Source organism: Cyanistes caeruleus, chromosome Z (genome assembly GCF_971803275.1).
Source record: "Cyanistes caeruleus chromosome Z, bCyaCae1.hap1.1, whole genome shotgun sequence".
Taxonomy (NCBI): Eukaryota; Metazoa; Chordata; class Aves; order Passeriformes; family Paridae; genus Cyanistes; species Cyanistes caeruleus.
Window position 1 is genome coordinate 49,282,527 of NC_141732.1, and position 12,441 is coordinate 49,294,967.

General features: G+C 37.5%; 1 protein-coding gene across 30 annotated transcripts in view; it reads right to left on the minus strand.

The window, feature by feature from the left end:
- Positions 1 to 12,441, minus strand: part of CCDC171 (coiled-coil domain containing 171) — a 158,139-nt gene that overhangs the window by 120,998 nt on the left and 24,700 nt on the right. For all 30 annotated transcript variants that reach the window (XR_015281018.1, XR_015281019.1, XR_015281016.1 and 27 more), the window contains 2 exons: positions 4,727 to 4,819; positions 3,263 to 3,423 (listed from right to left, as the gene is read on the minus strand). Coding sequence is in view for 15 of the 30 variants with exons in the window: in XM_086869229.1 (XP_086725355.1) it covers positions 3,263 to 3,423; positions 4,727 to 4,819 (254 nt within the window). In the remaining 15 variants the exon portion in view is untranslated. The remainder of the gene's footprint in view (positions 1 to 3,262; positions 3,424 to 4,726; positions 4,820 to 12,441) is intronic.

A 12,441-nucleotide genomic window follows, 5' to 3' on the forward strand; every position in this document is an offset into this window, starting at 1 on the left:
AGTAGATCAAAGGCTGTTGTATTCTCTCAGAAGGTGTCTGGTGAAAGCAATCACTGATATTCACCAATGTTACTGACACTTGTATGCTTCAAAGAACAGAAAGGGCACGGGAAACAGATGAAGTAGTACCTGCCCACCCCATGTAATTACCTCAAGGGAGCTGAGTAGATTGATGCCCACCTCAGAAAATGCTTGACCTTTGCTACTTATGCTAATAGAGATCTGGAAATTTAGGTGTCTGGACTAACAAACTTGTGAGGATACGCTGTTCATCTTTCTTCAACATCTCCTAACAAAACCACCAACTGTTTTAACTATGTTTTAACTCTCTTAACTTTCATGGAAAGGTTTGCATTCTCTGAAATCACAGAAAATAATTTGCTTTCAAAAAACTCAGCTGGCAGAAGCTGCTAGAAGTAATTGCCTGAATGAACACATGATTGCAAGCAGTGAAAAGCACTGTTTGGATATTAGACAATATTTATTCTCATATTCAATTAACACAGAGAACAGATGCCTCAAGCAGGCATAAATTGTTTTATCCAAAAAAAAACCTCTAGGATAGGACAAATTGCCTTCCTGAAAAAGAAACGCTGAACATAACTGGCCTGTTTAGAGCAAAAAGTGAAGGCTTTTTAAGGTTTATCTTGCATTTTAGTAACACAAGTATTTACTTCTCTGCAAGCACTACTATTAAAATTCCTAAGGCATATAGTACCGTATCTGTAAAAATTGTATTTCATACTCTCAATTACAAAAAATATATTTATTCAGGTATTTCTTGCAGTAATTCCAAATAAAAAAATATACTCTCTAAAAAAACCTCTTACTTTTATTTTTTTGATGATAACACTTTCAAAGATGTAACTTTTGTGAATCAAAAATATCCTAGACACAAACCCCTCCAATTCTCAAAGAAATATCTTCAAATATCTAGATAAAAGATCCTCACAAGGAACAAAACATTATTGAATGCACAGTGCAATTCAACATCTAACCATTATTGTTACGTTGGTCCAAATAATCTAATAGAGAAAAATACCTTTAAGAGTTTCTCAGAGACTTAACTGGAAAGCTACCACTTATAGATGGTTCATGTTTTTTAACCAGATTTACTAATCTAAAAATTTAAAAACAGGTCTTGTGGTAAAACTCGTAAAATTCTAATGGTTTGGGAAATACCTCAACTGCTGTTTAAGTTACATCAAAAATGCTGCTAATTAGCTAATATTTTATTATAATCTACTGGGCCCAAGAACACATTCATAATAACAGCTCCCTGACTGATTACAAAAAGCCATGTAATGACAACCGTGTTGAGAAGACAAGATAGTTTTTTCTAGACTGAAAACTACAATGGCTTAACAAGCATTAGTCAAAAAAACCTTCCAAACTAAAAAGCCCCATCTTTCACTGAGGATGATTAATTTCTCTGGTCTAATATCAATACAAAGATGAACTCTGGAATATCAGGTCTTGAAACAAGTGAAAAAATGGTTCAAGAACAAACACTAGTTTGAAGAACACTAGTTCAAGAAAACTTTTGTAAAATTAATTTTTCCATATTTTCTGGACCACTGAAATATGGGAACCTACCAGAGGGAAAAGAAAAAACCCGCTACACAAAATTAAAAACTAAGAAAACCAAACCAAGATTAAAAAAACCCCACAGTCCATATGCTCTTTAAGAATAAAAAAGTTACATACAAAAAAAACCTCAGTACAAAGTAGCCTGTTGTGCAAAACTACTTATCAACAAACCAATCCTCAAAAAAAGGCTGATTTGCAAACAAAGCAGCTTTTTTAAAACAAAACAATAAAAACTGAATAAAATGTCAAATCAATGGTGTAGGCCTTCTCCAGCTCAAGGAAAGACAAACAACTTAGTATCAATCTAGTGTCTTGTATTTAGTGACAAAGAACCAACCCATGTTCACAGCAAAAACAACCAGGCAGGATAAGATTACAGTGTAATTAACTGACGCTGTTTTAAAACTGTAGAGCATCTTGAAATACAGTTACTCAGTTTCACAGCTGTGAAGACTGCAGTCTTTCTGAAGAGCCATTTTAGATTATTATCATAATGTATTTCACAAATATTTATCATAAAGGTTATATTATTTTCTTTGAGAATAAAGTTTTCATTTTTTAATATGACTCTAGCTTACCTAAACGTTCATCAGGCCTCTTTTGACCTCTATTTTAACAAAGAGCTCTAAGAAGTTTATAACACAGCACAAATTTCAACTATATTACTAAAAACATTTCTGTAAGCATGAATATAGGAAGACTTAGGCCACAAAATTCCTTTTTTGTAGGGAAACCAGTTTCTTTTTTCCCCTCTACTGCTTGTATGAGCAAGTCACAAATACTTTAATGTACAGACCCCCATAATCCCAGACTGAGAGATGGAAACTGTCTTTTCCAACCTATTCTACTACCTTCAGTCTTTCCTCACAATCACACTGTGCCACCCACTTTATGCCTTCTTAACCCTCCTCTTTCCCTAAATTTTATGAACTACTATACTTCATTTCACTCACTCCTCAGTTCTCTGTCTTCCAACACCATTCCTCTTCTTGATATTTTCTCACCCCAATATAAACTTCATTCAGCCAAGGAAGAAGACTCAGCACAGTATATTCTATATATGCCCAGGGAATATAGCAAAACCTTTCTTCCAAAAAACATTTGTTACTACAGACACAGTAGATTGTGCTGAGCAGGAAAGGAATCCCTGGTAATTTCATCTGCTCTCTTACACTTCATCCCTTCTTCTATTTTCATTAGCTAGTTAACACTTTCCACAATCATTCAAAAGCTGAAAATGAAGATTCACCACTATAAATGATACTCAACAGGAGTCTTAAAGATTGCTCTAGCTCACTGAAGTGAAAAATAATACTTTCATAATAATATACATGTATACAGAAGAAAAAAAATCTGTTCTAATCCTGCCATGTGGGCTTTCCTACACTCCTCCCAAACACACAGGAGACAGGATCCTGCCATAACTATCATTTCCAACATTTTTGCTTTGGCAAATAATCAGTAACAGACCAGTTATTTTCTTTGCCCACCCATATGGTTACTGATATGGAACCATTATTAATGGAACACCAGGTTCTGAGCTTCAGGTTGGTTTGGGAAATGGCATCAGATTTAGTTGTTTTATACTGATTGAGAACTATATAAATGTAAACTATAAGTGGTAATCAAGCTGCCCACTGCCATTTTACAACGAATTTAAAGGGAAACTTACACATTGAGTTTTTCCAGGTTCTCTTGGGCATTGTGTTTTTCTCTCTCATATGCATCTTCTAACCCTTTGAACTCTTTCTTGATCATTTCTAAATCTGAAAGAGCTTCTTCTCGTCTGTCCTTTTCCACATGCACAGCTTCTTCAAGTTCACGAATTCTTAACTACACCAAGTGATTAAAAAAGCAATTAAAGCAAGCTAGGAAACACTAACATGATCTTTAGTGCTGTTCTATGGTCTGTTCTGCTTTACAGTACAGTATATTCTATTAATTCAGTATAAAAGCATATACTCATGTAAAAACATTGAACACATGTAAAAGTATAGCAATACCAGAGACAAAAAGATATGATGATGAAAAGTACCTTCTGTCCTCATTTGGAAGCATCTGAACATTTTCAGTTCTTATTAATACTGAAGTTTCCCATGGAAATTCTAGTTTTAAAATAGACTCATGAAGTGTGGGATTAACAATAAAGGCTACACTTTGCCTCAGAACAAAGCCCACTTCTAGCTTCTTCATATATATGAACAAGGAAAAAGACTTTATCAATTATTCACCCATAACACCCAAGTCTCTAAGTTTAAGGAATGTTATCATCTCAGTTCCTTTGTATGTTGCAGAAATAGGAAATTAAGCAAACTAAATCTTTTCTACTAGTTTAACTATCACTTGTAAAATTTAAATGCCTGTACATATTGAAGATCATGAAATTAAGAGAATAACTGACTGAAGAATGGCAATGCTTATTTTTGTTACTCAGATAATAGGAAAAAAAAGATTCCAAATTTGTAAATTTGTTAACTAATATGATATTACTAAGCGATTACCATTTTGTTTTTTCAACCTTTTTTTTTAATAAACCATAATTATTTTACTGAGCCAAACAATGGGTGGTACCGTTTAAGAATACAAAAATTTAATGCTCAAGTATATATAGTAGATTTAGTCATATAATCAATCTTTACTGGTAATTGCAAGTATCATAATTTTGGAGCTGAAATGTACTCTGAGAAACTGTGTTTGAAACTACAGTTTCAGGGTTCATTATGCTCTCACTCCTAAACAAGTTGAATATATGCACTGTATCTTCAAACTGCTCTAAGCAGCCATTCAGAAGATACAGCTCAGGATATTTAAACAGCAGTATAGTGTTTAACTGTTGTGAAACATTTCCTTTTCCCTCACTGTTTAAATGCTAGTGGGAATTCTCAAACTTACAAACATGACATCTTATTTTATTATTTAGTCTAATAACTTTATAGTTCTATGAAAAGCAGATACTCTTCTGTCCTTTTATGTATTTGTTTTTATGATTTTGACGCTTGTTGTAATAAATCTCTTTAGGTTTTTCATTGGAGCAAGTGTTCTTCATATTTTTTGGAGCATTGTACCTTCCTAACTTCCTCAACTGTTTTACTGTAAACTTGTATGAAATATTAAACAAAATACCTGGACAGATTACCTGGATGATCTCCGAAGTTAAATTGGATGCTACATGTGCTGCTCTCTCTGCTTCAATGTTATCTTCCAGTTTCTTTGTTCTCGCTGCAGCTGCCTAAAAGTGCATTTTGAGGATATTTAAGTTCAGAGAGATGATGACACCATGTGTTTTCAACTCATTAAGTATATTGGGACTCCATAAACCAATGTGATATATCTGAACTACTTTGGAACTGTGACAACTCATACAAAGAAACACATAACACATTACAACATTTTTTACATATATAGATGATTAAAATAAATTAATTTTATTTAATTAATTAATTAAATTTGATTAAATTACTATTTTCTATTTAGTTAAGTAAACTGATGTAGTATCATGTTATTACTGCATTTTTTATAATCAGCCAGGGTCAGAAAGCAAATAAACCTACTTAAATATTCTTCCTATTGCCCCACTCTTTGCTCACTTGAGGTAACACAACTATACTCTGCATTTTCAGAAATACATTAAGGTATCAATAGAGCATCTACAGTTTCATAAATGAAAAATGATTCACAGAGAAGATTCTTTGAAAATTTATCTTCTTAACATACTTATTGTTAAAAAATCACAAATACTGCCACTGTGCTTTCATATTGCTAAGATTATTCTCATAATTAAGAATGTCTTCAAAAAGGGTAAGAAGGATCCAGGGAACTACTGGACAGTCAGGCCTCACCTCAATCCTTGAAAAAGTGATGGAGTGCCTCCTTCTGGACACCATCTCTATCAACACGGAGAACAAGAAAGTCATCTGAGAAGTCAGTATGGATTCAGCAAAGGGAAATCATGCTCAGACAATATGATTGCCTTCTATTATGGGACAACTACCTGGATGGATGAGGGAAAAGCAGTGGGTACTGTCTACCTGGACTTCAGCAAGGCTTCTGACACTGCCTCCTACAACAACCTCATAGGCAAACTGAGGCAGTGTGGCCTGGATGAAGAGACAGTGAGCTGGACTCAGAAGTGTCTGAATGGGAGATCTCATTGTGACCAGAGGTTGGTGAGCGCCAGATTCAACAGTGGGGCTGGTATTGTTTAATTTCTCCATCAGTGACCTGGATGAAGGGGAGGTGCCTCCTCAGCAAGTTCATTGATGGCACAGAGCTGGGAGCAGTGGCCAATGCCCCAGGGCCGTGCAGCCCTTCAGAAGGGCCTGGGCAGGGTGGGGAGATGGGCAGAGAAGAACTGTCTGAAATTCAACAAAGGCAAACGCAGGGTCCTGCACTTGGGGAGGAACAACCCCAGGTACCAGCACAGGCTGGGGGCTGATCTGCTGGAAAGCAGCTCTGAGGAGAAGGACCTGGGGGTCCTGGTGACAGCAAGCTGTCCATGAGCCAGCAGTGTGTCCTGGTGGCCAAGAAGGTCCATGGTGTCCTGGCATGCATTGGGAAGAGCATTGTCAGCAGGCTGGGGGAGGTGATCCTGCTCCTCTACTCAGCCCTGGTGAGGCACATCTGGAGTGCTGTGGCCAGTTCTGGGCTCCTCAGGACCAGAGAGGCACAGAGCTGCTGGAGCTGGTCCAGCAGAAGGCTAGAAGGATGATTAGGGGACTAAGGAACATCTCTCCTGGGAGGAAAGTCAGACAGCTGGGCCTGCTCAGCCTCAAGCAGAGATGGCTGAGAGGAGACCTCATCAATGGCTGTGAGTATCTGAAGGGAGGGTGTCAGTGGATGGATCCAGGCTCAGTTGTGCCAAGTGATGACAAGTTGTGACAAAAAGCAATGGGCACAAACTGACACACAGGAAGCTCCACCTGAAAATGAGGAAGAGATCCCTTACTGTGCAGTGACTGAGCACTGGAACAGATTGAACAGAGAGGGTCTCACTCACTGGGGATATTCAAGAACTGTCTGGACACAATCCTGTGCCATGTGCTCTGGGATGACCCTGCCTGAGCAGGGAGGTTGGACCAGATGAACCCTGTGGTCCCTTCCAACCTTACCCACTCTGTGACTCTGTGTAAAATAGCTTCATTAAGACACTTTAATAGTGTCTAGGTATTATTTCCTCTAAACATCAGCTCCTAATCCCCTTCGCCATTAATAGAGAACTAGTCCTGCTTCAGTTTCGAAGGACTCCTTAGCATCCTCCCACAGATGAACACCTGTGAATAGGATAGTTTTACTCAAAAATACTGCCAGCCTATTAAAAGCCAATAAAAAATACAAGTGATGTGGATTTCAATTATTTTTAAAAACACTTAAAAAATCTGCCTGAAAATAATAATTTTTTTCACAGAAGACAAAGGAAACAGTAAGGAAGGTGTGTATTACAACATTCAGAGTGGAAAATGCAGTTTGAAAAAAATAAATGAATGAAGAAATTTAAACTTCACTGAGAATATTTCACTGCATACCCTGAAGAGCAAAAACACTGTTCCATCTTTGGCTGGCTTGTTTAAGTGTCTATTCTTACAGCAAATACTGAAATAAAAAAAGAAAAGAGTCAAGTTTTCTAGCACAACGTACTAATTCACAAGTTCTGTACTGAATTTGACTTCTAAGTCTTATTTTATTTCCTGAGCACCTAACTTCATCTCAGTCTCATTCCTGTTGGAGTCTGAGGCACCGAGTGTGCCCATGTCTCTGATGCCTAGCTCTGATCCAAGAAAACACTAAATTTCATATAACACCATGAAAACAACTGTTAAATAGAAAACCTAAAAGTGTAAGTGTGTAGCTTAGTGAGTTTTCTTAAGTTACTGGGTGAAAAAGTTAGAGTTTAAGCTAGTTTAGAAAACAGAAGACAAGATGGAGGGTTTAAGGTGTTGCCTCTTTTCCTTCTTATTTCTTCTTCATCTTCTTCTAGAGGTTTTTAGGTGATTGGGTAGAGAATGCCGCAGTGCAGCATAAAGGTGTTGGGTCATTGGGTCACTAAGAAAAATAATTTACGTTTCTGTAGTTAATTGGGTGAGAATAAGTATAAAGATAAAGAAAGATAAAGAAAGATAAAGATAAAAAAGCTGCATAGTTCGAGGCCATTTTGTGCCCTTCAAGCCAACTTGAGCCAGGCGATGGTGAGTAGAACTTGAGCAGAAAGTCTGGGGAAGACCTGCCAAGTCTTGATATATATTAATAAACACAAGAAACAAAACAGCATTTAGAGTATCATTCCTGAAACAGAACTGAGATAAGGGAATCTCCCCTTTGAGGGAATATCCCAAGGGGCTCAGCCCTGAGGAGACCAGTATCACCAGCAACAATTCCAGCTGAAACCAGAGATGCAAAACACCATCAAAATGGTTACCTTATCCTCTCAAATGGACACCTCTAAAATTATAAGATTTTTTCAGTCTCAAGATGAAAAGTAAAAATTGAAATGACAAATAATAGCATGAACAATGGTATCTCCAAGAATTAAAATCCAGAACAACAAGATTCTCCCAAACAGAACATACAAGAATCAGTTCTTGGTATAGCTCTTTACAAGAAAAGGCTATCTTCTTTAGCTAGCATGGACACTAAATACAAGGAGAAGCTATGTGATCCAAAGGAAACACAAATTCCTGGAAATACAGAAACCTTAGTTCTAAGAAAATCCTGGGACAGTAAGTAAAGAAGGCAGGAGCCGGCTGACATCCATAAAAAGTGCCAGTATATCACCCTTTTGATGTCTGAAGCAGGAGCAATTCCATTTAAAAAGTAACATTTTGGTTACTGTTTAAAATGTAACATCTTTAGTAACATCTAACAAGTAGATGTTGCCTTTGCTTGCAATGCCAGAAGTCACTGAAAAATTAACTTGCAGAAGCAGCATGCCTGTAAAGAAAAAGCACTGGCAAAAAATTTCAGACACAGACATCTCTGATGAACTCTGGAATACAAGAAACAGCTCCTTTTTACAAACAGGACAGTGTATCTAGCCTACTGGAAAGGAATTATGATCTTCAAAACCAAAGAAGAGCCAGATGTACCTGACAGATACCCAATGTAAAGCATTCAAAGAGATTCAAAGTATACACAGAAAAACTGTATTAGAAACTAGAAATCAAACTCTGACATGTAAGTATCATCTTACAGATCATATCCGTATATAAAGGCATGAAAAAATTGACTTTCTCAAAACTGGTGTTTCTTCCTAAAGTTAAACACATCAATGCCCTGGTCTTACTTTTGAAATGCCTCTTCTAGAGTTTGATTTTTTAAAGCTTTTCCTCAGAAGCTCGTTACAATTTTGATTTTTACAATCTTGTTTCAAATAGTTCACTGTAACTCCAAAAAACAAAGAACCATGGAAAGAAATATCTTTTCATTCAAGATAAGTCACTGTCAGAGATCTGACAGAACTACCACTAACTTGTTATATTATTAGAAGCCAAAGATGAAGAGTAAACTGTGTTCTTTCCAAAAGTCTCAGAAGATTACTCAGGCAAACCTTAATCTTATTTTACCAGTCTATATACTATACCCAGAAGACTGGATGTTTAAAAGAGCTTTCAAAAAAACTACAGATGTGAATTGGGTAAGTCATGTAGATGCTGACTGTGGAGCACTGAATATTCTTTTTCCTCTGCTCAATGAATACCTTGTTAAAGCTTATGATTCACCATACCTCCAGCAAATTTAAACCAAGACAAATGCCAGCAAATCACTGAGAAATTAGTCTGAAAAAAAACCCAAACTTCATGAAAGACATCAAACCAGACACTACCACTTAAGCATGGCTAATCAATACAGAGTTATTAATAGGAAGAAATTCAGATTTGATCAGATTGCTCTAAGGGAAAGAATCTCATTATTTCAGTCTATCAAACTGTACATCAGACATAGAACTTGCACCTGTATTCAACACTGAGTCTGAAGACTCAGTTGGAAAGAACACAGCTGCAACAAAATGCCATATAGAAAATCTATTCTATTTTGCTGATAAAGGTTCAAACAGGCTCTACTGATACCTATATGCACTTCCCTTCACAGTAAGAAGCTGCATACTCCACTAGTGAGAACAATCTATTACACATTCCATGAATGGAAGAAAAATGTCAGGGATGAGTCTAACCTGTAAAACCGTGGTAAAAGTTCCAAAAAGAGAAACAGGAAGGAGTTTTGTTTTCCTGTCTGACAAACAGAAAGACACTGGCATCAGAAACATGTTAGACAAGCAAACCTCTCTGAATCAAATTAAAGGTGAGAATCAGTATCCTTACTGAATCATGTGCCTGAAAATTTTACATAATGCCTTTCTGCTGTGTGAAAACCATCTAGAGTAAGCTTGCAGACCACAGATATCCAGATCATAGGCTTGTATCTGGGAATCAGAAGGGAATACAAAACTGGTTTAACATGGAAAGCTTCCTGTCAGATCCAAATCCATCTCAAAGATGGACCAAAAAGCGAGTTCTCCACTGATTATAAAGCATTTGCTCATCCAACATAAAAAATATTGGTTATTCAAAAAGATTCAGTCACTTGTTACTTTCATGTGCACCTAACAAGACACATGAAAGCAGACATCTTAATAGACATAGCAGACACAAACTCATGGAATTTCTGAAGTTTCCTTAGATATTCAAGGTGATCGACTTCAGCCTTAATTTAAAGAACAAATGTTGCTGGGATCAGTTTCCATGATAGCACAGAGAGAATTTTGACTTCTGAGAAACAGTAAATAAAAGTGACTAAGAAAAATTCAATGCCAGCATTTAGACTTGTGGGCAAACAGGCTTTATGTTTACTCTCTTAGGACTCAGTCACTTTTCTCAAGGTAACATTGGATATCAATTCTGACGTGGAGACATTTTCTGCATGCTTACAGTTTGCAATACTATTTTCCAAACTGTCCTTTGTGGCTTTCACTTTTTTGCCCTTCATACTTGTTTGAAGTACTGCAATATTTGTGAGCACTGGTGTATTCCAAACTAAAAGCCTTAATTTAGTATCCTACATGACACACTGTGCAATACCATGTTTCCTGTTTGACATTTACATTTACAAAAACAACCCCTTTATCAGATAAGCACGCAATGGGGGGGGGGGGGGGGGGAGAGAAATACACATTTGCAACACTTACTAAGCTTAGATACTTAATGGAAATATTTTCTCTCTTTTCTGCTTCTATTTAAACCACTTCTGCAACATGTTTCATTTTTCAGGATACTTACACTTATCAAAGGCTTAGGTCCAACCACTATCTGAAATGGTTAGCCAAGAGAGTTTTAAGTGAAAAGGATACACATGTACCTCATATCTGGATCACCATTCAACCATTCTGTTTGTGCATTTCCATATTCAGACTCAGATATTTTTCCTACTTAAAAGCATTTCCCTATGGCTCAAAGCTCAAACCAGGGGGTCTAAACACTTCTATGGGAGATGTACTGACCACTTCCACCTAGTGTTAGAAATGCTGCTACCTCTTGATCGTGGTAAGGTGGAGCCATCTCCTGTCCAGAAAATAAACAACCTTTCGTAACTATAAAGTTACTTAAATACAACAACAATTCTTAACCACTGAAGTAAATGTTCCTTCCGCCTGACAGTGTGGCTAACCCTCACTTATTAAGTACATATTTCCTGTACTGAAAGTCTAGAGAAACATGTGTCACTGACAGAATAGCCACGCTTGACTTGCATGACACTGGATAAATTATTACAGTGGCATGGGAGCTACAAGATAAGCCATATGCTTGACTTAAGGTTAAAGAAAGGGTAAAAACAACTAACTAGGACTGCTAAGCTGATATAGCTTGGCTGCCTTTGGATAAAGTCCAAGTCCATTCCAATCTGCTACTGGGCTGCAGCTGGAGAAGCCGCCTGAGCTGCACTCCCTTTCTAAAGTCCCTTGTGGGGAAAAGATGTCTCTTTTGGTTTTCATGCTCAGTAGATAGTAAAGACCTTTACATGAACTGACACTGTTACTCTATACAAGCACATAGACATGACTCATGTGACTTATTGCTAACTCCTCGTGAGGGCTACATAAAACACTATTGAAAGAACTTTGGTCTGAGGGACTTTTTTTTTTGAAGACTGACCAGTCTTCAAACAGAACTTCAATAAATCATGACACAGGGCTCTATGAAGAGGAAGTTCCTCTCTGAGATGAAGTCCATTAGCATAGAGGCATAAAATAGTTTGTGTGCAAAAGAACAGTAAACATCACCTTCCACTAAGATATCTTGCTCAAAGCCCCATCCAACCTGGCCTTGAACCCTGCCAGGGATGGGGTACTTACCACTTCCACAGGCAACTAGCTCCAGTACCTCACCACCCTCAAAGTAGGGAAATTCTTCATAACATCTAATCTAAATCTACTCTCAGTTTAAAGCCATTCCCCTTTGTTCTATAACTACATGACCTTGTAGAAAGTCTTTTTTCCAGCTTTTTTGTAGGCTCCTTTTGCCACTGGAATGCTACTGTAAGGTGTCCCCAAAGCTTTCTCCAGGCTGAACAGTTCCAACTCTCTCAGTTGGTCATTACTGGACAGGTGCAGTACTCCCAGTCCCTTTATCACCTTTGTGGCTCTGGGCTGAGAGCACACACTGCTGGGTCATGTCCAGCTTCTCATCCCCATCAGCACTCTCCAGGTCTTTCCCCATAGGGCTCTCACTCCATATTCTCTGCCCAGCCTGCATTGGTGCTTGGAATTTCCCTGGGGCAGTAGGACACTGTTACTTGGCCTTGCTGAATTTCAAGAGATTTGCACACACCCACCTCTCAAGCTTGTCAGGGTCCCCCTGAATGACA